Source organism: Cynoglossus semilaevis, chromosome 15 (genome assembly GCF_000523025.1).
Source record: "Cynoglossus semilaevis isolate Cse_v1.0 chromosome 15, Cse_v1.0, whole genome shotgun sequence".
In the NCBI taxonomy this organism is placed as follows: domain Eukaryota; kingdom Metazoa; phylum Chordata; class Actinopteri; order Pleuronectiformes; family Cynoglossidae; genus Cynoglossus; species Cynoglossus semilaevis.
Window position 1 is genome coordinate 10091215 of NC_024321.1, and position 26425 is coordinate 10117639.

Here is a 26425-nt window from a genome sequence, read left to right on the forward strand (position 1 = left end):
GTGAGTACATGCTTTTCAGCTGCTGGCTACTTGGGAAAATGATGGGAAAATATTCTTTTTTGTTAGCTCATGTTCCCTAGTAAAAAAAAAAATCTTGTCTCCAACAACTGCTGCCGACTTTGCAGTATTACTTATAAAATATGCTGCAGTGGAGATTTTTTTTAATTTAAAATACACACTTTTATTGTACATACAAGACAACAGTCAGGAGAGAGGGCTCAAACAGCTTTGTGTTGTTATAGGACAGATTATAAAAATACATGAACTGGACGATTTGGGTACAGACTACCAGTGTGACGATGGGCAGGATTCCCATTGGTTGGGACTGGAAAGCAGAAAAGAATCTGGTAACAAAACCTGTATGTGTGAATATTACAGGTGTGTTTGTCGCACGGACAGAACCATGCAGAACCATGTGCAGAGTTGAGCAAATGATTTAAGTTCTAAATAGGAGAACTTCTGTTCAGTTATGGTCAGTTGTAGATCCATAGAACCACGGTTTTACTTTTATTTCTGTGGTTTATTTTAAAGATGGAGGATATTTGTTGGACCAGCAATCGTCATTGGTAGAGTTGTCTCTAAAACCAAATGTCAGCTGGTTACCAGAACACAACTAGGAAAGACGTTTGATTTAAATTTTCCATCAGACCCTATGGGCTGGGGACCACAGTCTGTGACCTTGTATTGAAAAACCAGTCTAAAGGTTCACTTGGTATCAGTCAAATGTGCAGTTTTTATACTTATTGACAAGGTCTGACTTAAGAGGACACCAGAAGGGGGTGATGACTCACCCTTGGCCGTCAATCTTGGAGTTGTCCAAGCAACTCGTAAAGAGACAGTTGAGTTAATGTTTCATTCACAGTCCAAAGAAATGGAGTTTAACTTCCATGTCAGATGTCCATACAGTTTAAACTATAACCAACCTTTTCAATGCATTTTGACAGATTTGTGTTTTCTTTATTGTCTCGTCATTTCTGGCATTGATGAATCATTGTATCATAACACTGAAATGATGTCAAGCCTGTACTGGTTCAACAAAATACTACTGAAGACTAATCCTAAGTGTGTGTCGGCATTACTGACTGCAAGTGTGTCTTTGTGTATCAGCGTTGAAATGTTTGTGAAAATCACAGAAACCAGATTGCGATTTACAGCAATACTTCCGTCTTCAAGGATTATAGAGTGGGAAATCCATCATCCTGTTGATCAAAGTTGTCAAATGTTCTAATGATCTGACGGCGCCTGTCAGCCTCCATCAGCAACACATCACATTGTCTCTTTATGCATTCTCAATGGAGCGCTCCGAAATCCTGATATAAACGCAGTGAGACGTTCTTCATTGCGGAGAAATCAGCATGTCGTGACCTCTGAGCGCTTGTGGTTGATGCTACATTCAAGTTGGCCGTCAGGCCGTTCAAACTGTTGAGATTCTCCTCCTTATTGCTGTAATTCTAACCGCAGACATTTGGAAGATGAATTCCCAGCTGTAGTCTTGAGTCAGTCTTTGTGTGAATCATTTCTACCTCGATCCATCTGTCTGAACGGCACAAATGAGACAAGTTACAAACACTGTTGTCATTCTGTCATTCAAAATGTGACTCTGTGACTCTTAAGAGAAAACAGCAGCCTCTGTCTGTGTGGGATAATCATCACACGGTGGACAGTCAGTATTGGCTCCAGCTGGGGGAAAATTGTTTCCTATTTTCCTCAAATTCCATCCTGGATGCGTCTGAGACATGGATTCAACAACTCCTTTGGCCCTTATTTCTTTCTTCTTTTTTTCTTCTTCTGTCAAATCCCTCGGTGTATTAAGTCCCACTTGGAGATGGATCACCCCAGAAAAATTGCCTTTCACGCAGATGCAGCGTGGAAGAATCTCAGCCTTGAAATCGAGCTGCTATACATGAAATGACCATGAAAACACTGCATCACTCCAGAACTATGAAAACCATAATCCACACAAGTTGTTGGCTGTTTTTTTCTTTTCCTTCCCCCGAGACTCAGAGCCACCAGAAGCACTTTTTGCGGAGTTTTTTGACACGGGCCTTGGTCCCGACGCGGCTGGACGGAGCAGGCGTAGGCTTGGTCACAGCAGGTGCAGGCACATCGTACTCCCCCTCCAGGGCCTCCATAACTACCTGGAACCGTCCCTCCTGCTGTCGGAAATCGTGCTCTACACTGTGGAGAGTGAAAGAGAGAGAGGTTGGTGGAGTCGGTGCACGGTGTTCAGGTCAGATGAATTAAGGCATCAAACGTTTCAGTGGCATTAGACGCTGCTGTAGGTGAAAGGATGAAATGAGGAGAAGAGGAGCGCAGTGATCAGTGTTGGTGTGCACCGTCAGCCTCCACCCACACCCACACCCACAGCCTGTCACACAGCTCCAGTTTCATGTGCTTAGTATTCTGTCTGCTCACACGTTGGTGGAACCTAAATGAAAAAGTAAATAGGAAAACTTGAAGAGAGGGCATTTGCCAAATATAAAGAGAGAGAAAGTGTTCAAAGCTGACCCTCTTGGCTTCTCTTCATGCATTTCTTAACCCCCTTCTCTTTGAAGTGTCCACCACTGCAGGTCATTGTAGAGAAAACTATGTTTTACTTTCCTCTCTTCCTTCCTAATCACCGTGTCTGAGTGTGTTTTTTCCGGTATTCCTGAACTTGTGGGGACGTTTCTTTGGTGAATGTTATTGTTGTGGGGACACTTTGTCCTTCTGGGGACATTCCACACTCAGTGAAAGTGTAATTGGTGGTTAAAGATGTGGTTTGGAGTTAGGGTTAAGGGATAAGATTAAGATTCAGTATAAATTATTGATGGTTACAGTCGGGGTGAAGAGCTAAACAACAGAAAAACTCTGTGTGTGTTTGTACTCCTGTCATGTATCTTATTGAGGACCATTTTTGGCACTGTTCCTGGGACAAACATTTTCAAGTTACGATCTGGTAAATGTTAATTAAAAAAAATTATAATTGTATTTATCATAATTATATTGATTGTTAAGATTATGCTTAGCCATAAAACATGGATGGAGCTTTACAAACCTCTAAGTGTATGTGCATTCCTGTATGTGAATGTGTGTGTGTGTGTGTGTAAAGCTGCAAGGCCCTAGATTTTAGAGTTAATTAACCAAATGATGAGGCGAAGCAGGGAGAGGCCGCTGCACTTATTCCCATCTGTCTGTAAGCCAACAAACTGCTACATAAACACATACGTTCTCTCCTGGCACCAATGCTGTATGTGCGTGCACTGCAGCCCGTCCGCAGCTGAGTGAGGGATAATGGAGATACACACGGGCCTCTGTGAGGAGGAAGAAAGGAAAGTGAAGCTCCTGTGGGAGCTGGGAGGACGAAAGAAAAGTGAACTAATAAACCAGGGCAGTCAGGTTAGGGCAGGAAAAAGAAGGTGATGGTGTAAAGTAAATGAGGTGAAGATGACCACTGGAGACGTGGTCAAACGAGGACAGGGAGGTCTCTGTTCCCCAGGATGGAGCTGAAGAAATGGCCGACTGGACAGAGTGTGTTTTACAACAGTGAAGCCCTCGCTTTGTCAGTCAGATCAGTGAGAGAATATATACAGTAGGTGGGTTAGAGTCCCTCGTTGTTGCTGAGGTCAGGTGTGTATATCAATGAGAAAGTCAAGGCATATATTTTCTAGTAAAGGAGCACTTGCATATTTTAATTCCTTGTGGTCTACCATTCTCTTACGGTGGACCGCAACCTACATATTGAGCACCTTTGGGCAAAACATTTTAGGATGGAGAAAATGTTTCTCAAGAAAATATATTGCACATGTGAGAATACCTGAGGTTGTAGGATTTATATGTTGTTAGATGTGCAGGGAAGTGCCTGAGTGTTGAATACAGTGTATTTCTTCATTTGTCTCTTCAGTGTTCCAGGGCAGAAACAGAGCAGCTGCCAAACTCACCCTGCCTTCCTCCCCCTCTCCCTCCCCTCTGTCATTCACCACACAAATTAATTAGTGATGACAATGGGAAAACATCTTCAGGGCGACAGCCGAATAACAAGGCTGTTTTTTTTTTTTTTTTTTTGTTCAAAGACTGAATCATTTTGATGGCTGTTTGAGTCTCATATGTTATTCAACCTCAGCCTGTGGGTTTCTGCCTCCCTCTTCATCACCTTTCCCCCTCCATCCTGGTTCGGCTTGGTTAAAAGGTTTTTGACAAGACAGCTATAGAGCACAGAAAGAGCTGTTTTCCTGCTTGCCTTTATTACCATGCACTTCAGAACTGTGTACATCTACAACAAACGCACTTGTGCTGATTTATGGGATGGAAAATTGAACCTGAATTAGAACTTGATTTCCATGCCTTGTGTTATAAATGCACTTATTTGTGGGTTTCCTGGTTTTTCCTACAAACACTAGTTCTTTTTTGATTAATGACATTATTATTCAGAAGGTAAAGAATCACAAGTGAAAGATGAGGCAAAAATCCAGAGAATATTTGAGGGAAATCAACCAGATATATATATATATATATATATATATATATATATATATGTATATAAAACAAAAACAACAACAAAATAAATTTTATAGTATCTTCATCACTTCTGTTAATGCTCCTTTGCATTATTAGCTCATGAAATATTTATGTATTGTATTTTCACTCATTGGAATGTTAGTAACTGGTGACTAATTAGATAATAATAATATTAATAATTGTTCTAGTTTTGGGAAAAGGTCTGAAAGGATCACTAGGTGTAATAACGTGATTCTCTCTTCTTTATGGTTCCTCCCAGAGGAACCATATACTTAATGGTGCCTCTTGTGGCAGCCTATGTAACTAACACTATGAATTTCCCCATTGTTGGATGGACGAAGGACTTCAATTTGGTAACGACCTTTGTTATTCTCCTTTTTTTTTTTACCTTTGGTTATTGGAAGCTTTTTGTATGCACTGTAAACACACACACACACACATATATATTATATATATTAGTACATAGTCAGGTGCTGTATATACCGTACACTACAATATGGCAGTCGTTTCCCCCTGGTCTTCATTATTTTACTGTGTTGAGAATTTTATTCCGTTAATTAAACTCGAGGGAAATAAGCTGGAGAAAGGGTGAAGAGGAAGTTGGATTTGGATGAAAAGTATCAGAAATGGATAACGGTAGAGACAACACCACATGACAGAGGGGGTGGGGGGGGGGTGTGAAGGAAGGATGCAGATGCAGAGCTGCTGGGTGGCGAATGTCACTTGAGATTTGGAGAAAATAGGAATAAAGCTCTTGCATAATGTCTCTTTATCCCTTGTGGCCACCATGGGAAATTATGTGATTGTAAACAAACAGCATCCACTTCAAACGTTTGGGTTTTATTCATGCAGGCTTCAGACTCAAAGGGGGTTTTGTGCCAAATTGTTCCAGCCACAGCTATAAATTATTCTTGGGTCTGTGCGATTTACTCTGGATATATGAGAAAGAAATAAAAAATAAAAGAAAAACATTGGCTGAGGCTCGGTGGTGGCCGGTGTGGTTTCCTCTCTGATAGACAGGTTGATACTACAGTATAAAAAGACGTGACAATTATATAGAAAATGGTGTGTGTTTGTAAAGTCGATGACGACACACAGATGTTAAAGATTACTGGAAAATTTCTAGAAAACCAACGTCACAAAAAGAGCATTTTAAATGAGTAATACAGCCTCAGAAAAGTGGAATAAATCAGCTTCTAGGTCTTTTTAATTATTGCTGCAGCAGAAATGTCACGTCATTGATGGGCTTTTGTGATGCAGTAAACTCATTATCATCATCAGATTACCTGTAGATGATGCATGCTGTCTTTTGGCAGGTGGCGCAGTTGTTGATGTCCTGACCAGTTCTGTATGAGCTGCGTCTGTGAAAGCAGTGAATGGAAAACTTTTAGCCCCGGTGATGAATTTACTTTAATCCAACAGACACACACGTTCATGTTCACTTCTTAATGACATTTAACTCTGCAGGACTAAATCAACCAGCATTTGTAATTATGACTCATGCAGTATTTGAGAAAATATAAAGAAGTACTGTTGATTATTTTTGTACTCATAGGTGACCGACCATGTTTTTTAATTAGAAATATTCCCTCCCCTCCTTGTCTCACCACGTTTCTTCCTCCCTCCATCAAAGGGCACAGAATGGTCTCCAGACTGTTCTCTACGAGTGACAGTTTTGATAATGTAAAAATAACTGCCGGCCAACTGCTCCTTCTGTGGTACTTTAAACCTTAATTAGTGACAAACTGCATATTAACACACTTATTCAGTGCACAGCCAACGCTTCACTTTGTTAATTAGTCATGAAATTTAATGCAGGCCAATCAGTTCTGGGTTAATTTCTACGTAGCGTTTTAAACTTGATGGTTAGCCCAGTAAACACTGAGCGCTGGCTGAAAAAAACAAACAAAAAACAGATAGCTAAGTGTTAAATAGTGCTAAAATGGCACCAAAATATAAGAACAGATTTGATAAAATGGTCTTGTAAAAGATCTAAAAAAAACTAAAGTCCTTCTCCAGGACTTGGACATTGTTTCCATTAGACTGTGATGTTTAGAAGAAAGTCTCCAGGAGGTGAGTCAATCCAATGTGTTTACCAGTCCAGGCAGGTCAGAACCGTTCTGTACAGTGACTGTCTCCACAGGTCTGATTAGGAACAGCCATCACATTCAAGTCTACTATGTGAAAAACAAATAGGTCAGTGAAGGCAACACTAGAAAATAGTTTCTTCAAGGATGGAAGCACAGAGGCAGAGTGTGTTATGAAGTCGTCAACTTTCAGAGCGAACAGGTGAAGACAGATACAAAACGGTGTAAAAAGAAACAAATGTGTGTAAAACACACTCTCAGAAGAACTCTTCCTGCCCGCGGGTCAAATCAAAAGTAAACTTCAACACAGTGAGGTTTTCTAATGGCTGTGCACTGTCATGTGTGGATGAGAGAGTACCTGATTTGCATCAATAGAGTAGATATTTTAATTACATCGAGATAGAGCCTGTGGCAAACCTGGCGACACAGAATTTTCCCATACCAGTCTTTATCAGAGACAACAACAGGGGGAGTCGACAAGTCTTTGCTGCAGGAAGGAAAGTGCAAGAGCTGAGCATGAAAAGCCTTGAGCTCAGCAGACACTTTTATCACAGTGATCACAGCAGAACACTTAGAGTACTTCTAATCAAAGCAGCAGATACATGCACCCCCCACCCCCTGCCTCCACCCACCCCCAAGTCCTGCTACACCTCTGACTTTAGTCTTTTGTTCTGTGACTCTAAAAATGACTCTCTTTGTGCCTTCTCACCAATCTACTGTAACCCATGTTAGGGCTCTGTCTCACACTCCATACCCTGTATACATACCCGTTATGGATACAGAATTCCAAACAGGAATGGTCGTCTGCTATTAGAGTAAAATATAATATGGTTATTTTGAGATATCTTTGGTGTTGATTACTTGGTAAAGAAGAAAATAAATTATCTGGTTGGTCTTAGTATTTGTTAGATACCTCATGGGGCTGCATCTGTATCGGACAGGAAAAAGTAGTGCCGACCAGGATCCACAGTGAATACTACAGAAGTGATAGAAGCTATAAAAGAAGCCCAAGGTGAAGATTGAAGAGGGACAAGTGAGAAAAAAAAAGAATAGTGAAATAGTGGGAGGAGATGGTGGATCACTGTGTGTACGTGGAGGTGAAAGATAAAGAGAAATATAAAGCAGAAGGAGAGAATTAATTATAAATGAAGGCGGGGCGAGGTGGGAGGACGGAGGTGTAGAAAAGGATCATTTGCTTAAAGAAGAGTTTCAGAGCCCTGAGCGGAGCATCGACCCGAATCAAGAATGGATGTAGATGAGATAAACTACGGGCGTGGGGCAGGTGGATAAAAGAATCAACATGACAGAACGGGAACTCAAAGAGTTGCATTGTGGGATGAAACGACATCTCTACCGTTGGGACTCTTTTATATTCTGTATGGTCCATATCAGCTGGGTTTGTTACATGAAAGGACAACAGGAGGTTTAGGGATTCACTAATACTGACATCAGCGTGTCTCGTTTCCCAAACGACATAAATCACACACTCACGCTTACAGGAATACACCAAGGGACTGACATTTAGAGTCTATTACACAGACTTAAAAGCCTGTCAGCAGACTCATCATATCCCATACAAACACTTATATATCCTCAGCTGCCTCTGACACCTTGACCCCTTCAGTTTGTCAATATTCTCCTCATTATTCCAGCTGGCTATTTTTTCCGATCGTTTCATGAAGGTTTGATCTCAGTAAACACACAGAACAGGCAATGAATACATGTTTAAGTCAACAACTAGTCAGCTATTTGCAATCTAACGCAAGATGTGCGAGGCATTTTCATGACATTTTCTGCATCATCGTTGTTGACCCACTGTCCCATTGGCTATTCTGGATACAGAAATCCTTTTTGTAGCAATAAAACAAAGTCCAGCCAAATTAGTCCTGTTTGCAATACTTCTGTTGTCCAGTAGGGGCACTTTTCCTTCAAGCTACATATGCAAATTAATATTGTTATAAGTATTCGTTACAATGTTAATTAAAAATATCAACTTTTCTATTAAGCATTGAAAATTTAATTTCCTTGACCTTTTGCCCTGGGTCCTTAACATCCATATTTATAACCTTGGCTTTGGATTTTGAATAAATTTGTATTTAATCAGTCACGAGATTCCACAAAAAAGTCTTATTCGGGCAATAATATTGTATGAAATGATATAATATTAATGACATTTCTGATCAATTAATAACATCTTAGAAAAGAGCGTAGCTGCAGTTCTGGAGGACGGAGCTAAGTGCTGGCCATTCAAGATTCAAAGGCTTGGGCTTTAAACACTGCAGTGACTGGACAAAAAGTTTAATGTCTGGTTTTAAACGTCACTAAATTTAATTTAAGTAATTTAGCCAGCCATTAGGTGGGCGCCTCGTTCAGCTGACTGTTTCATTCAGATAGAGAATAAAAAAGGAAAAGTAACCTTTTTGTGAGATGTCATTTCAAATGCGAAGCACATTCGCAACAACTAGTTCATAATAAAATAACAGAACTCAAAACTCAAAGGGTTCAGAGCAGAAACAAAGGCACAGGAACTCTTAAATAGTCGGTGAAATAAATGATAGAGGTCGAGCACAAACAGCTTTTTAGGCAGCATTTAAATCCTGAACAGCAAGGACGGGGTAAAAACAATTAATAAATAAATTGCTGTCAATATGTATGTTTGCTGTTAGCGCTAATGAGGCTCTTAAGGGAAGTAATACAACAATGTGGTGTCTGAGTGCAGTAAATTTCAAAAAGTACAGTTTTCTGCTCAAGTCCGCTCTAACCCAGACCTTCTGCCGACACATGACCATAGGCTGGTATGTTGTTCCGCTGTTGGCAAGCAAGCAGGATAGTCTACTGCACCATACAAATATGGCTATTTTCTAAAATAAATGGTCATTTTGGCTTTAGTGTTTTACATAATCAACAATACGCAGATTGTATTCAAAGGACTTCTTCTTGCTGACATCTAATATAGTAGTTCTGCTCTCAATTAAACAGCATGGTACGCACCTTTTTAGCATGCAATTGAAAAAAGTGAAAAAAAAAATCATAGCTTAAAATATGGCACCTTTCAGTAAATCTACTTTGTTACTTTTATTTGAAACAAGGCCAATTTCCACATGTATGTTTTTCATTCCCTTTTCTCACCCTTCACTGAGGGCCTTGCTCTTTTCCAGATCTTGTATGACGTTGAGAAGCACCTTGATCTTCTCCTGATTGGACATTAGATTCTCCTCCACGCACTGCAGCTGTCCTTCTAGTCCACGTGGGGCGTTCCCTGCGTTCACCGTCATCAGTCCACCTGGGGCCCCGTTACAGTGTGCTTTCATATGAGTCTTACAAGGCAGTGTGTGGTCATCAAATGATCGGCTCTTCTGTTTGGAACAGTCTCTGAGTTTCTTCCCCTCGGAGGACGTGTGATTGGGAGAAGTCGCAGTCTCCTGGACGTTTTTGGTCTGTGGTACCGGGGTGGATGGTCTGGAGAGAACAGTTTTAGGAGAGTGTTTGGGAGGAGGAGGTGGGCTGTGGGGGGGTTTTGAATCACTGCTGATCGACGGAGTCTCAGGTTTGGAGGTTATATGGACGATTGTGTGGTGAAGGGTAGGCTCCGGTGGAGCTGTGTTTTCAACAAGTTTATTGGTCAGAGGTGGTTTTGTCACGTCTGCTGGAGTTGTGTGTCTCTGTTGTGTATGCATGGCCTTATCTGTAGTGCTGCGGGCGTGTGTCTCTGTTGTTTGTGTAGCCGAGTCCTTGTAAAGAGTAAAGTCAGCAGAATGCGGTCTGGTCTTCGGCCTTTGGTCTTTTGTTTTGTTCTGACTCTGTGACGTGTGGTTGGAGTGTGAGCTCTGTGTTTTTGGCATCGTGTGTGAATGCTGTGGTAACTGAGACGTTCTGACCGATGTGTAAGTGGTGGAGTGTGCTGAGTCAGTCTTTTTGCTGCAGGACTGAGGGTCTACAACGGAATCATTTTTTGGCTGGTTTTGGGCGACGGGTTGTTTCCGGGCAGGGTTAGGTAAAGTCTGGCTGGCTGTAATCGGATTGACAGCTCTTCGACGACACGCTCCTGTGCACGGTGTCATTTGGGACCGTCTCCTGCCACAGGTCTCACAGAGACGACCTGGGGAACCTGTCATCATTCTGCAGGGCCGTGGTGTGGCGGCGTGTGTGGCCGTACAGACACTGCTGGTCTTCACCACTGAGCGATGGCCCTCGATTCGCAGTGACTGGACTCTCCTCTGCTCACAGGCCTTCTCCACATCTGTGGCCTCAGTACAAACCCCACCAACCGCATCGGAGGCTACAACACTTCCATTTGCATAGCGACCTGCTTTTTTCCCTCTCAGGTCCTTGGGATTTGTACGAATACTTTTGATCTGGCAGTAAACTCTGCTGCCTGACCCCTGTGACCCCATATCGTCCTGTGTCAAGCTGTTGATCTCGTTCTGAGATGTTTCCTTGGACACGGGCAGGCTGCTGCTGCCACCTTCGATAATCTCTGCTGCGGTTGCTTTATCTTTGGCCCCGGTGAATGGATGATGTGTTTTGGTTGGTTGGCTGCTTTGTCGTTTGATGGAGGGAAGAATCCGCAGTCCTGGAGACGTCTGCACCCCGACACTGCACAGTGGACCCCATCGTGCCCCTGCCAGAGGGACACCTAGTGCAGGCACTGGATTGGTTGGGTCAGCCACCCTCCTTCCCATAATCCCATGCAGGTTTTCTCAGCCCCCTGAGGAGCTGAATGGGATAAAGGTAATGGATGACATTAGCCAACGTCTGCAGAGTTATCCAATAAGAAGGAGTGAGGTTTCCTGTTTTTTTTTTCCCACAGGAAGAAGTGTGTAAACGTTTAAGTAGATGGTGGGATACAGGAACTCAATATCCAATAAAGCTGTGAACTTTCAGTGTTATTCCTTATTGGACGTCAGTAGAAGTTGGATGGGCTCTCTGGGAATTGTCCGCAGGCTCTGTAGAGGAAAAAAGAAATGCAGTGAGTAATGCAGCTTATATTACCGAGAGCAGGACAACGAAGTAAAAAGATACAGGTATTAGTCGGTGAAGCACAGAATGGAGCGTTAACCTGGACTGAATGTACACACACGACCGGATCAATGAAACACCATCAACGCTTTATTAGGCCATAGGGGTTGGTGGGGGGTGCATTTACTGGAGGGCAACTCTAAATCTCATAAGCTTGGTTCTCTTGTAGAAACAGGACTGACTTTTGAGTTTTCCGTGGGGTAAAACCTCATGTGTTTGTGAATTCCCAAGTAGCACAAACCTCATCAGCATTTTGTCAATAAATCTTTCAACATTAACACTGAAGATTTTAATGCAGTCTTTTTAATGGAGTGACGCGTTTCACATACGTAAACCGTTGACGCATATTTATCCAGAGGCTGTTCCTGAAAGAGGTACACGTCTGTGGAGATGATAATTTAAACCATCATTCTCCTCCCACTGAGTTCGATACATTATTTCTCTAGTGAGCCCCGAGTGGGAGCTCGTCCAATGCACATCCCCCTACACCTGCAACCATGCGCCGATTAGATTACCTGTCAATTATGCAGTGTACATGGTCTAATACCTGCTGCTCCACCGTGTATTTTACTCTAAATGGAGCCATCATTTGCTCAAATGGACATCTTTGGGTATTAAATAAGATTGGAAACAATGATTAGATTCAGCAAAGTGTTTACTGACTTTGTAAATCAAAAAAGATTGTTTACAACACAGTCTTCTCAGAATTTTCATATCACTAAGCACTGACTCAGATATTGAGGTAATATAACCAAACTTTTTCCTCTGAGGAAATAAAGCAATCGAAGCAGCAGATGTTGGTGGAGGCCAAAGACATAAAGAAGACATAAAATGAATAACATTTAAAAACTCATGGGTACAAAATTTACACTATAATTATTCACAGCCATACCTGGAGGTATACAGCTCAGCTCCACTAACAATTAAATCACACTCTTTGTTCCTGGGGGTGAAGAACAGTTTTGTATTGTGCTTACAAAACGGAAGTAATTTAACTCTGTCTGTGTTAAATAAACACTTTAGATACTGTTCACCTTCAACTACTGCACACAGTTTTTAATATTGATATTTTTAGTACTTGATAGTACATGGGCCAGATGTCTGTTTTTGACGAAGAAAAAGGTATTTGTTCACAAAATAATATTAACATCAAACTGGCCAATTGGCTTTCTTCAATTCCTGCGAGTGTCAACACTGTGTTCAACTAAACAGGCACAGGGTTCACACTGATACATTTTGAATAAATGAGACGAGACACTGCTGTATATTCATTCTTTCCATTGAAACAAAATTGTGTTGATAGGTTTCCTTGTACTTAACATGATAATGCTTCTTCTTGGTCCGGCCCATGAATTCCCTATGACCTATTTGTGACCCCTGAACTAAAATGACTGTGACACCACTGCTGTACTAGATTCTCAAGAAAAAGACAGGGCACTGCTTTTTAATTTACAGACTGTCTGCATTCATTTAGGATCCTCAGAGATTAATTACAGAAAGTTTCAAATGAGTAAGTGTTTCTCGGAAAGTTCCCGGTGGTTTTAGAGCTGCGTCTGTCACGCTGGCTGATGTAGATAGAGACCGGACAGGTGCTAGCTCACCCTGACGGTGATGAGCCCCGCCACTGTTCTGATGGTTCATAAATATTCAGGATGAGGTTTGTCTGCACATTCAATACTCCATGTGACCTGTGTCAACTCATGGTGAAGCCTGGTATCTCAAGCTGTTTTAACAGCATGAAGTGAATTAAACTAAACACTTTTGCCTCATTATGCACTTTTCTCTCTGACACCATGCTTTAAAACCAAATTAATCTCTTTGGAACTTAATTTTCATTTAGGATAATGAAATTTCATCACCAAATGAAGAAACACACACATACGGGTCTTCACACTCTGTTAGCCTCCCCAGGAGACACAGCAATAGATTAGGAAACGGCCCAGAACAGAGACCTGGAATGGTGGGCCATCTGGCCAAATCAGTTGGGTTAAGAGAAACCTTTCATAATAAAACAATAAACATAATAATACGTATTATGTTTATTATAGTAAAACCTGGGTTGCAGACAGAAGTGAATCTGATCATTTTGCTCTTATTGACCACAGCTTTAGACCTTTGCCAGCCACTCCTCTCTGACACAGTGTAATGTTTCACAGCCTGATGTACTTTACTACTACAGCTGCGTGCTGCGTTTTTGGCCAAGTGAAAGATCAAATTTTTGATTCGCAGTTGACTTGACAGTCTTAACGCTGGTCTAAAATGCAGGGAGACTGAATTAAATGCCAGTTTATAAAAACAATGAAAAAACCAATTAAGGAAAACAAAGAATATGTTTTTTCTTTGTGAATTAAATGTTTTAGCAAAATAAGCATGCCAGAATCACAAAGACACATTTCTGTGCTTCAAACAACAGCATTGTTTTTGAATTTGGATTCACTGAGAGATAATTCTAGCTGGCTGCTGCTTCTTATTTATTTGGTGACACCTCATTACAATAACACAGTTTTCTATTGCTTTCTATGAGCTTTAGTTCTTTGTCTGTAAAAGGGGAGCCATATAAATACTAAAGCAACACCTTTGGGTTGTGTGGAGGAGATAGAAATACATTTTTAAACGTAGCTGATATATCATGGTTTAAATGTTATTACCAGAGGACAGATTATACTTTGTGCTGCATTTTTAGGAGGGTACTTAGTTTTCTGTATTATGAGGTATGTATTAATAATTTACAAACCACACTGTTGGGATGTCACCATACCTATGTGTATATTATCGGAGTTGTCTGCAGATATTTTTCTGTTTGCTGAGGGTGGGGAAGGCAGTTTGTTTGTGCAGAGCAGCAGGTGGATGAGAAATGAACGGAGATACGCTGTTTGTGGAAAGAAATTGCAGACGATGATGATATTCATCCTGAAGTCAAGGAGACAATGAGCTGGTGTTGGTGTGCAGCAGACGGCAGAGTAAGAAGTGCTGATGAGCATGTACGCCATATGCATGACTGTGTGCTACGTCTGTTTATGTGGCATCAAGGGGATTCTGACTCAGTCAAATGAAGGGACATTTTTACTGCAGCTCATTTACAATCATCCGTCTTCGCTGCAGCAGTGACATTCCACATCACAGCATCTGCCAGGACAAATTTTCTCTCTTTATCTCTCCATGCTGTCAACACCTATTTTTTGTGTGTGTGTGTGTGTAAATCTGCCAGTGTATGGAGGCAGGATGATACCAGCCATTTTAAGTCACAATCCTCACCTTTGACCTGCAGCCTGTCAGGCAGAAAGTGACACCATATTCTCAGAAGTCGCTGTGTGAGATCCACACGGCTGCCTTTCCATCTCTATTTATTTCTGTTCCTCCTCCATTCTCCCTTCCCCTCTTTCACTTGCCATCTATCGGTGTCTTATCGGAAACTCGCTCTCATCTTTTCAATCTCATGTCTCTCATCATTACCAGTGCTTGTTGTTCCACTTTATACACTCACCAACCCCTTCGCCATCTCTACCTTGCTACCTTCAATTTGCTGCAGATTTATCTCTTCCTTCCCCCACTTTGCTATATTTAATCATCTTCTCGTCGACATCGCACCTCGGCCTGAGTGAAAAACGAAAGAAAGAGGGAAGAAGATGTCATGCAATAGGAATGGTAAATAAAAAAAAAATATATTTTTTTTTACATTTCCTAGAGGTAGAACTCTTTAGTATTACATAGAGCTTTAATGATATAAAAAACAACAACAATAAAGTATTTATAAAAATATACATATATACTGTTTGTGTATATATATATATATATATACATAGTATATATATACACACAGTATATATATGTTTGAATAAGTGCACAGCCCTTGCCACTGTAGTGGTAACACAGAAGTGGATGCTCTAGCTAATCTGGTTCCCTGTCATTTCAAGGTGAGCCTCATTTTTCAACCAGCGATTGATGGCCTCTGTGTGTGTGTGTGTGAGTGAATGAGTGTGTGTGTGTAAGCGTTTGTGCCGGTGTGCATGTTTCAGGGAGACTTAGACCGACTTTACTGCTCCGTAATCAAAATGCGTCTCTCACTCCTTCATCGCCTGAACAGAACCAATGCAGCTCTTCATTTGCCTTTAGAGACGAGGTGCACAAAACATTTTGCGAATACAGTCAGTCCAACTCTGGGCTTTTTTTGACTGTGTTGTGTTGGCTCAGAGCAACAAAAGAAATCTAATTGAAATTCTGTTCAGGGCAATTTATTACTTGTAGCACTCAATCTGAACCTTAACTGGATAAAGTGGTGGGAGATGAAAGAATGAATTACAATTTATTGCGATAACTATACGTAGAGTTCCCTGTTTTAGGAGTTTCTACGATGTCAATCAAAAGTTTTTACATGGGTTTCTTAAGCTTTTAGTCTTCTAAGTGCACTAAGACCCTAATGTAAAGGTCAAAGGAAGAAGAAGAAGAAGAAGACACTTTTTGAGTGTTAAGTTGGGAAAAATAAGACTGACAGCATAGTTTAAGTTATTCTGTGAAAGTGCTCAGAATCAAAACAAGATCTCAGAAAATGTATAACCAAACAGCACACTTGTTTATTTATTATTTATTTTACAAATACAACCATTATCTCCTAAGAAATAGCATGTTAAAGGCTGCCATTGTGTATTTTGAACTCATTTTAATGATTATCATGGGAAAATGTCAAGACAAAATTTTAAATTGGTCGGCTGGTCATGTGACATCTTGATGATAGCTTGCAGAAGATGTCACACAAAAATAATTAAACTCTCCCTCAATGTCTTGTCTACACTAATTGATATTTTGATCTTGCACCTCAGGCACCTTAGGGGCCATTTTGGATTTCTATAATATGTCAGTATCTTCAGTTCCCTCCTCAGTGTCATCATGTTCCATTTCATCCTGTGCCTCAGACCGAAGGAAGAAAACCTGTCATGAACATCAGAACAGCCTGGAAACCCAGGCTCAGTTTGTTCTACAGCTTGTTTTTGTTGTGCATTTTAATTGGACGCCACTGCGTTTTTCAGGGACGATGTCGCTTTTATCAGCACTTCAGCTGAACAGCCAGGAGCCGCAGAGGCTAATATCATATCAAAACAGCAAAGTATCTGATCTAACTCAGCTTTATTTGAGCTCTGGCATTCACTGTCTGTGGCGTAACGTGGTTTTATTTGTCAACGGAACGAAACAGTGGAAAGAAAAAAGGAATATTAGGATTTAATTGTTCTCCCTCTCACACTTGTGGCAAAAGATGGGGGTAAGAGAACAATAGCAAATAACTATGTGCTGTGTGTAATTGTGGCTCAACACTGGTTCTCCATTTCTTCTCCCTTTACACAGAACAAAAGGCACATGTGGATTCAGAGCAGATTTGTTTTGTGCAGTATTCCTCTGTGTACTGTAGACACAAAGTACTGCGGTCGCTCTTTCCTTTATACCTGTGCCTCTTTTAGTGACAGACCATAATATCTGCAGGGTATAAAGTTTTCTAAGAACCAAGAACAAAGATTATACCAGACAAAAAGTTTCATGTGAAAAGTGGAGTGCAGCTCACAGTGAGATAATCAATAGTGAGCATCACTTCCCTTTTAAGAAAAGAAAAATATAGCCATAAGCTGTGGTTTGCAAAGCAGGAAGTTGTCAGTTTCTGCCTAAGGAGAAAATGATGCATCTTTTTGTAATGTACTCTTTTGGTTTGTGTGTGTGTAGGCTGTGCATGAATTAAGTCCTTGTTAAAAGTAGGAGATCTACTCCAAAAACATTTGAATTATTTTATATTATCATTCATCCTGCTCGGTTGCAGAAGGAAGTAAAACTGACATTAATTCCATTTCCTTTACACTGACAGTCATATGAAACCAGCAGACGACCAGTGGTCAGCCGCCAGAATTCTTAATTAATTTTTTATGTATGGTCCAGGTGACAATTCAATATATAGATGTATCAGTTACACAAAGTGATACCTTAGGCCTCATTAGGTCTTGTCTGTGTCTAGTCAGGAGACACATAAGACACTGAACTCGTGTCCAACGTGCTCAAGTTTTTCTTCATTTTTTTCCCCCTGCAGTTACCAGACAGGTTTAAGGAGAAAATTAAATCTGAAGCAAAACTAATTTTTTTTCCCCCATGATTCCCAGTTGGCCAATGTCTACAGCAGCCTGCTTCAGTCAGGGACTGTCAGCACGGCTAGTTGCACCAGAAATTGGTTCTTTTTTTTTTTTTGTGCAGTGAAGATGCCAATCTGGCCGTGCATCTGGAACAAACCAGTCAGTCAAACATCTTTTTTTCTGTGTGAAATCTAAATACAATCTAGTATGGTGACCTAGATTCTGATCCAACTGTACACGTGTTTCCATCAGCCAATCAGAAGCCAGTGGCAGTCATTGTTTTGGTTTTCATGCTGCTACTGACGACTGTCTCTGATTTATCTCTGTGTCCCATCCTCTCTTTTTTGAGTACTGGTAACACATGTCTACAGTTGAGAGGGTTTGTTCCCATCAGGCACTTGCAGTGCACTCCTTGAAGAATTTGTGCTGGAGTTTAAAGAGTTTGAAGCCCTCATTTGGCTTTAGTGCAAGACATTGTGTGGTCTGTAAACCTTAGGGTTAGTCGTTAAGTGTGTATCCTTCAGGCTGTAGTCGTTTAACACCAGTGTTCTCACACTAGTCCTAGTGTGTACACCCAGGTATTTTAGAACTCTAAATACTGTGAATGTTGTGTATTGTGTATTGTAATCAACTGAGAAAATACTCATTTCCAAGACTGTACAACCACTAATGTGTGCCAGTCTAGGTTTTGCAAATTCCCTTCTCCCGCTTTCCCTCACCCCCTCCCCCTCTCTCTGACACTCTCCTCTTCCTTTCTGTCACCTCATCTCTTTACCCTCTCTCTCTCTCACCTGCCCAGTATTGTGATCACTCCCTCCCTCCCTCCATCCATCCCTCTCTCCCTCTATCCTCTTCTGTCATCTCATCTTTGTCTTAGCTGCTGTATCCGTCATCCTGTCACACAGGCCTGTAAATCTCTCCATCATTAACCAACCATCCATCTGTCCTCCTCATCCCTCCATCCTCTTGCCCCCACCGCCCTTTCTCTCCTCTCCTTCATCCATCTTACTGCCCTTCACTCTTCAAAGTCCCTTTCCCTCTTTCACAGGATCTCATTCTCTCCTGGTCACTGGTCCACAGTTTGTCTGTTTAGCAGGCAGCTTAAATTGCCAGTGACGCACACACACACCCACACATACACACCCACACCAGGAGTATTTGCAGTGACATGTGACTCTGCCCCCCCCCGCCCCCCCCGAACCCCTAGTCCTGTCACTCTCTGTTAACACCTGTTTCGCTCACCGTGAATGTTAATAAAGTCAAATTCCGTAACCTTCTGACTACGTCTCATTAGGAATTTATATTTTATTAGTTTTAATTTAATTTCTTCAAAAAAACAGTACAGGCACAATTACAATAACATTATCACATTATACGTTGTTTGTCACAGACACAGAGGTCGCTTCATTGATTAGCCAGTAGGCTAGCCTCTTTCCATTATAATAACGTTTTTTTGTTTGTTCACATTCTTTCTTTACCATGTTGTTACAGTAGATTAGTAGTAGTAGATTAATTGTAGCTGTAAGAAAACAGACAAGATACAGACCAAATACAGAGCTGCTGCATTAGCCAAGCGCTAAGAGGGCTAGCTTAGCCTAGCATAGCCCCTGAGGAACTGTAGCATTGCTCATAATTACACAGACAATTAAACTTTTTTTGTTGTTGTTGTGTAGCACAATTTTAATATAATCAGACAAAAATGTCAACACCCTATGTTTAGGAATAAAGTTCTACACAGAATAGGACAGAAATGTATACTCAGTCTTCAGTGTAAGGCCTCTTAAGTAAGAACTCTTTCTGTATCCTTATTAATTTTGAATAAATCTCAATTTCTTAAATCAGTAGACCATCATCAAACTACAAAACCAGATATCTGGAGGGTTTTTTGTGTGTCAAAAGGTTTTGACCAAATTATATTATTTATAGAAAGTAATGTCGTATCAACAGTGGGCCATGGAACAGAGATTCTGAATGCATAATAAGCACCACCCACAGGTCAGGAAAGGCAACTACATGCTGAATGATACACAAAATAGTCTACCTGGTCTTTAGAAAGTGGGGGGTTTTTTGGTGTTGTTTTTTTTTTTTTTTTATTTTTTTGGTGTTGTTTTTTTTTTGTTTTCCACAGTTTTGTTTTTTGGTAAAATAATCAACTTGTCTGCTTGTTTCACCTCGATATTTCAATGGCTAAAAATGACAATATTTGAATAAATAATTCTCCCTAACATGCAATTGTTGTACTTTAGAGTTTTAACATGAATTACCCAGTATATTTTCCAGATGCAAACAGCACAGCATTTAACTTATGGCTAACCTATTGATCATTATAATTTAAGCTGGTTAAACTGGTTCAACGTGAAAAAACAAATACAAATGTATTATAGTAACTGCATCTAATCTGATGTACATAAACACACATATGTTAGTGTCAGTTTTCCAGCCAGGTCTTAATCCAAAAGTCTGTTTATTCCTCAGCCCTCATCTTCATCTACGTCATTGTTAAAACAGTGTGTAATCCTGACTCCTCGTCCAAAGTAATAAAACTCAAAATTGTCCTTAAAGTTGCAGTTTTTTACACCATGTCTATGCCATGTCTACCTTGTCTATGCAAAGACAACACAAAAGAGAGAGGGACAGAGAGGAGAGTTTTTAGTGTTTAAGTAAAGCTTCATTGCGATATAATCCCATGTTAAAGCCCTGACGACCGATTCAGATGCTTTTAATAGACAAGCAATACACAATCGCTCTCTCTCTTTATCTCTCTCTCCCTCTCTCTCTCTCTCACACACACACACACACACAAATAAATACACACTGGTAGGGAGCCTTTAGAGTCCATTTAAAGAGTGAAACTTAACAATCTGACAACACACACAAACACACACACACATTTGTACTTCACTCATAAAAAAAATGCACAAATGATATTTTCACTGCGAGGATTAGTCACTAAATGCACTCTCCTCACAACACCGTGTTCACAGTGCCACTTTGTAACAATGCACCCAAGGACACTTCATTGAAATCTCCAGACCCACGTCCACAGCTACTGACGCTTTACAAAATAAGACGTTCAACTTTGTTTTTCATATATACTGTGTTTATATTATTATTATTATTATTCTGGTGCCAGGATATTTTGACTTTCCTTGATTTCCTTATTTCTCCGCACTTGGCTGCTGTGTAGTTTCTTCCATTCAATCACGGTTACCTCAGTGAGTGATGCTGCCCTGACGTCTTAAATCCTGAATAATAAAGTGCCACTGGTTTAAACATTCAGTCTGGAAACACAACCAAACACCGTCTCCCTCACACAGACACCTGAAACATCTGTCAGTCACATCTGTCACTTACCTTTTGTTTTTAGTTTTCCTCTCTGCTCCATATTCTTATATGTTCCTTCATTCCGCTCTCTCTCCCCCCTTGCCTCTCTCTCTCTCTCTCTTTAGTCCTTCAGTCCTCTGTATAGTGCTCTCGACCGACGCTTTCCACCTCTCTATCTCCCTCTCTCTCTCTCCGTCTCATTCTGTTGCTGCTGATCCTCGCATGCTCACAGAGTCCAGTGATCCTTCTCTCTCTCTCCCTCCCCTCTCTCTCTCTCTCTCTCTCTCTCTCTCTCTCTCTCTCTCTCCCTCCCTCCCTCCCTCTCTGGGTGCCTTCCCCACTCTAACTCTCTTCCTTTTATTTTTGTTCCCACTGTGACTCTCTCTCAGATACCATCACTCTGTTATTAATCCCTGCTCCATCTTTTTTCCTTCTCTCTGTTTCCTCTCATTCTTCCTCTTGTCGGTGTCTAATCCAAAGCCCTGGTTTCTATGTGTGTGTGTCTGAACATGTGCTCGTCAGCACTGACCCTAACCTGCTGGTTAAACCCAGTGAAACTTTGAAAGGAAAGAAGCATGAGCCTCTGGGAGTCCAGACAGGACACACACACGCACACACGCACACACACACACACACACACACTATATTGCTTTCATCTGTTAATTTATTAATGTCGTTGCTTTTCTATGTGACTACTAATGCCCTCTCTCACCCTCACTGACTCACTGTGTTACTATCATCCCTTTCTCTCTCTCTCTCTCTCTCTCTACCTTGATCTCCCAGTTGGGCTGTGTCGTCACTGCCCTTTTTTGCCTTTGTATTTCTTCTTTGCCTCTCCACACCAATTGTTTTCCTGTGTTTTATCTGCCAGGTTTGGTCTTTGCCCTGTTTGACTCCCGTCAACCTTCCTCCCTCTTTTATTCTTTGCCTTCTTTGAACACAAAATAAGGAAAAGTGACACAGCATTATTTCTTCAGGCAAACAAGACAAAAGGTGTTGGAATGAAAGACGAACTGATATTAAAAAGCTGCGTGGCATCAGGTTCTCATTACGCTTAATTATGAGCATCGTCTCGTCGTGCCTGGCAGGAGAGGTGTACCTGCAAATCATTTTCTAATTTTGCACGCGTCAGAAACGATGGAGACATTTGCCCATATGCACATCTTTAATAGGCAGGAGTAATAAGGTGGATCTGAGTCAGATCAGAAATCAGCAGATAAGAGGGTTTTAGAGCAGATGAGGTTTGAAATGAAATTCATTCTCAACTGGATAGACGGTTAATCATTTGAAATGCTTGTCATGAATAAACACTAGTTCGGGTGACGTTATCGGAAAAATGTAATGTCAGCCTTTTATGTCTTTATGCCCTGCAATTAAAAATGCAAATGAAGCGTTTAGCCATGAACGGGAGAAATGAGGAGCAACAGCCGCTTTTCCTTTGTACAAGAAATGAAGTGTTTATATATGTGCATATATATATTTTTATATATATATATACACATATATATGAGCATACATATGCACACACACACATATATATATGCACATATATGGAAGGAAGGAACGGAAAGTAGTTGTCAATACTACTGGTCATTGTGACACAGCACAACGACAAGTACAGTATCTATCTATATATATATATATATATATATGTGTGTGTGTGTTAATGCCACTTGTGATTTCAGATTCACATTCAGGTTATACCAACCTTTGAGCGTGTCAAAAACCTAGCAGGTGGTTGTACTAACCAGCAGGTACTTGGTTCAAACCTGAAGTGTGAAGTATTTTGAGCTGTCATCAGGGCCGAGTAAAAAAACATTCAACATTATCTTACTGGATACCTAACCATTAAAAAAACAAGATCCGCCTCCTGTCACTAACATTTGATTCAATTACTTGCAACTTATACTTTTGCGAAATCAGTTAGGATTACTCGTGAACAAACTCTTTCTCCCTGTGATGTAGTAAACCAAAGTTTTCTTAGTCAAACTAACTCATCAGGAAGACACTTCTACTGTTTCAAGTTTCATTATATTTCCAACTTTGGTCTTCTTCCTAATTGCCAGTGTGGACATTTCACAATGTGTTTGAGCAGAGTTGAAAGTTTCACATTTTTCTGCCGGGCAGCCGGAGTACAAAGCAGGATTTGCAGTAATTCTCCGGTCACAACCTGCTTCACTGCCATGTCCAAGGACTGAAATCCAGTTCCTCTTAACTTTTCTTTTCTTTTGCAAAGTTTGAGTAGATTTTGTCTAAGAATAGATAGTGCTCTGATTTCAAACCCTTTTTTCATTTTTTAGAAGTTGAGAAACTTGTCAAAGCCGTGTAGAAACGATGTTTCTTAAAATGTTCTTGTACCTTGTAAGATTTAAACAGCCGTCCTTGTTCTTTTTGACTCATCCCTATATATGGTTTCTGGGGCGTATTTTTGGCAGAGACAGTAGTTATTTTGACAGGATTGTGACTGTGTGTGTGTGTGTGTGTGATGGTGTGTGTGTACTGTTGGTGTGGAATGTAAAGTCAATGTAAAGTTATTTTTCTTTTATTTTTTAGACATTTAGAAACATTTAGACATTTTCAAAACCAAAAATGCATGAGTACATTCTTATAATAATAATAATATAATAATAATAATAATATGTGAAATAAAGTGTACATAACCAGATTAACCAGGTTGCAGAGCAACATATCAGCCTGACTGTATATATAAAAATGATGCATCTGTGCATAAAAATTTACAACGTTTATAAAATATGCGACAGTTGTGCTGAGTCTGTGAACAGAATCGTATCACAGTCGAGGTGTGGGAGGAAGACAGAGAGTGAAACCGAGAACCTTCACTACTTTAGTTTGACTTTTGCAAAAATGATTGTGTTTTTTTTTACCTGACTGTGAACTACATTGAGGTAAAAATATTGATTTTTTTTTTTTTGGTAGTATTTCTTTAACCATAAGAATCCAACAGACTAAAAGGCAAATACACACTTGTGTCCACCTAGTTCTAGACACACAACCTCAGCATCCTCACACACACACACACACACACACACCAACTCTAATTACACCGCTGCACAATCCATCTCCCCCTCCATCATCTTCTCCGTACTTCTGATCTGAGCGCAGGTGGTGGGAAAATAAGTGAGGTCAAAGATGACAGCATGTGACTGTGAGGACACTTTGATCAGTGCCGTAGGCTGACTGTGAGAATGCCCGTCCTAGAATTTTTGGGTTTTAATACACAATGTTATAAAATTGAGATAAATCACAGCTGAGAGCACCGTAATGAGTTTCCACCTGGGGTGAGGAAATAAAAAATAAATAAGAAATAAAGGAGGACAAAGGATGTTGAAGGCATCGGTCCTTCTGATGTAAAATGAAATAATTTTTTTGCCCCATAAATTCTTAGTCAGCTTAGATCCTGCCCTCTAACTGACTTCCTGTCACTTTATTCATTTATTACTAATTATTTTGTGCAAAAATGTATAGTATATGTTTTTTTAGTGTACTCACTGATACCAAGGTACTGGTACCAAAATTTCATTAGGTTTGGTTTCAATAAATATGCAATGAAGCAGGAAGGCAGTGTTTTACAGGCTGCACAGCCCTGTGGGTAATAGGGCGACGGGAAGTGTGTAGATGAGCTCAGCCCAAACCACAGTGAAGAAAATACTTTCAGTTACAGTCAATTGTATTTTCTTCTCATTAACAGAAAGATATGTCGAGCAGAATGGAAACAAATTTTATTTTATTAAACAAAAAGGTCTTAAAAATGACAGATAAAAAATATATATAGATACATAAAAATAGGTATATAAACAAGATAAACAAATTGTAACTTTTTTGCCTAGTCAACACAGTCTGCTCAACAGAAAGTGAGCAGAGCTTTTGCATCAGTAGTGCGCCAACCTTTGTGTTATGTTTAGTTGCTCTAATCATGTAATTATTCAAACTAAAAAAAGCTGTTAAGAAATATCAGATCACTCATGTTCTCTAATTTAAGTACAAATATTAAAGGGAATATCAGGCTCTATTCCCATTGTGGAATCTGTAATGGTGGATTTCAAATATTATTCCTGTTTACCTTGGTGACTGTTGCTCCACTATTTCTTCGAAGAGCTGTTTTTAACCAGCTAAAATGTATTGTAAAAAATTGCTTTTAATAAATTCTCAGATAATGTAATTTTCTAATTTAACCTTGAGCGACCTCAGACAAAAGAGACTACATGGTAACTGCAGTCTGCTCTTGGCAGGAACACAAACAGCTGAACGTTTTGTTGTGATACAAAAGCACTAACAGTTTAAACTGCCCTCAGTTCACCACAGTTATTACTAAAAATGTTTATCGTAGAACTTTAAAGGAACGATTGGTCTTACGCCAAGGTTGAAAACTTGTCTTTTTTATTAAATGCATTAAATGTCAGCAGGTTTACAGTGAATGAACAAGTCATATTTAAATGATTGCAGAAATTTGAAAAATGCTAGTTTTCCAATGGAACGTTGAATTAAATTCAATTAGAACATTTTTCAACCATTCAAAAAAGAAACTATGTAAATAAAAAGAAATCTTGCTGTACTGTAGTATATACAAATGCATATCACGTCTGAGGCATCAGTGGTGCAAACTCTATTATATTCTTCACAGAACACAAACAATTCCCACCGTGATTCGGCTGGTGTTGAAAAGTACAAGGAAAAATGTTCTTTCTTACCAAAAGCAGAAACCTTGATCAGAGCTGAGTTTGTTGTGGGGAGCTGAGAGAATTTTTTTTGTTTGTTTGGTTTTTTTTTACCTCCGCCATCTGTCTGAGGTGGAGAAAAAGATATTGGGTTGCAATGCTACTGTCCCATGGAGATATGCTGTAATATTAATAGGACTAATAACTCTGCTGCTCCAGGGGCAAAAATACCTTCAGAAAATGACACGAACAGAGAACAAAGAGAGGAGTAAGCACAGGAAGTACACAGAGGTCAGGAGAGTGAGAGTTAATAACCTGGACTTGAACGAAAAGTACGCAGTCATGCTTAATGTTCTCAAACTAAGACCATACAGCGTTTCACCCTCCATTGCTGGGGGCGCTGTAAACGCACTTGTAATTACCCAGTCCATGAGTTTGGTGCTGTGGTACAAAGTTAACGTTTTATGTAAAACTAAACTTTAAAAACTTGTATTTCAAGATTTACAACTGTGAGGAATCAGCAGCAGCTTGACATCAATTTAGTTGCATTACTGCCACCTATTGGCTTTGATAGTTACTCTTAACCATTCTCCATAATAACCCCTTTAAACACAGTACTTTATGTACAATTTTTATATGTATTCATAAAGACATTACCAAATGTACTTTACTACATATCGTCCAAACTACTTCCTTCTTTGTATAATTCCGGGGAATG

The 26425-nt window shown here is 40.2% G+C and overlaps 2 protein-coding genes across 3 annotated transcripts in view; one reads left to right on the forward strand and one right to left on the reverse strand.

Annotated features, from left to right (window-relative positions):
- Positions 1 to 26425, forward strand: part of dock2 (dedicator of cytokinesis 2) — a 90370-nt gene that overhangs the window by 43417 nt on the left and 20528 nt on the right. The window lies entirely within an intron of this gene.
- Positions 9 to 23502, reverse strand: insyn2b (inhibitory synaptic factor family member 2B). Of its 2 annotated transcripts, XM_008327014.3 has the most exons (4): positions 21062 to 23500; positions 9714 to 11530; positions 5784 to 5858; positions 9 to 2178 (listed from the first exon to the last, which is right to left on the reverse strand). In XM_008327014.3, exons 2-4 carry the CDS (start codon positions 11264 to 11266, stop codon positions 2001 to 2003), a joined length of 1806 nt encoding a protein of 601 aa, XP_008325236.1. In that variant the 5' UTR covers positions 11267 to 11530; positions 21062 to 23500; the 3' UTR covers positions 9 to 2000. The 2 variants fall into 2 exon arrangements, 1 of the variants encoding a protein (XP_008325236.1); XR_003051879.1 differs by lacking the exon at positions 9 to 2178 and having other exon boundaries at positions 6105 to 11530; positions 21062 to 23502.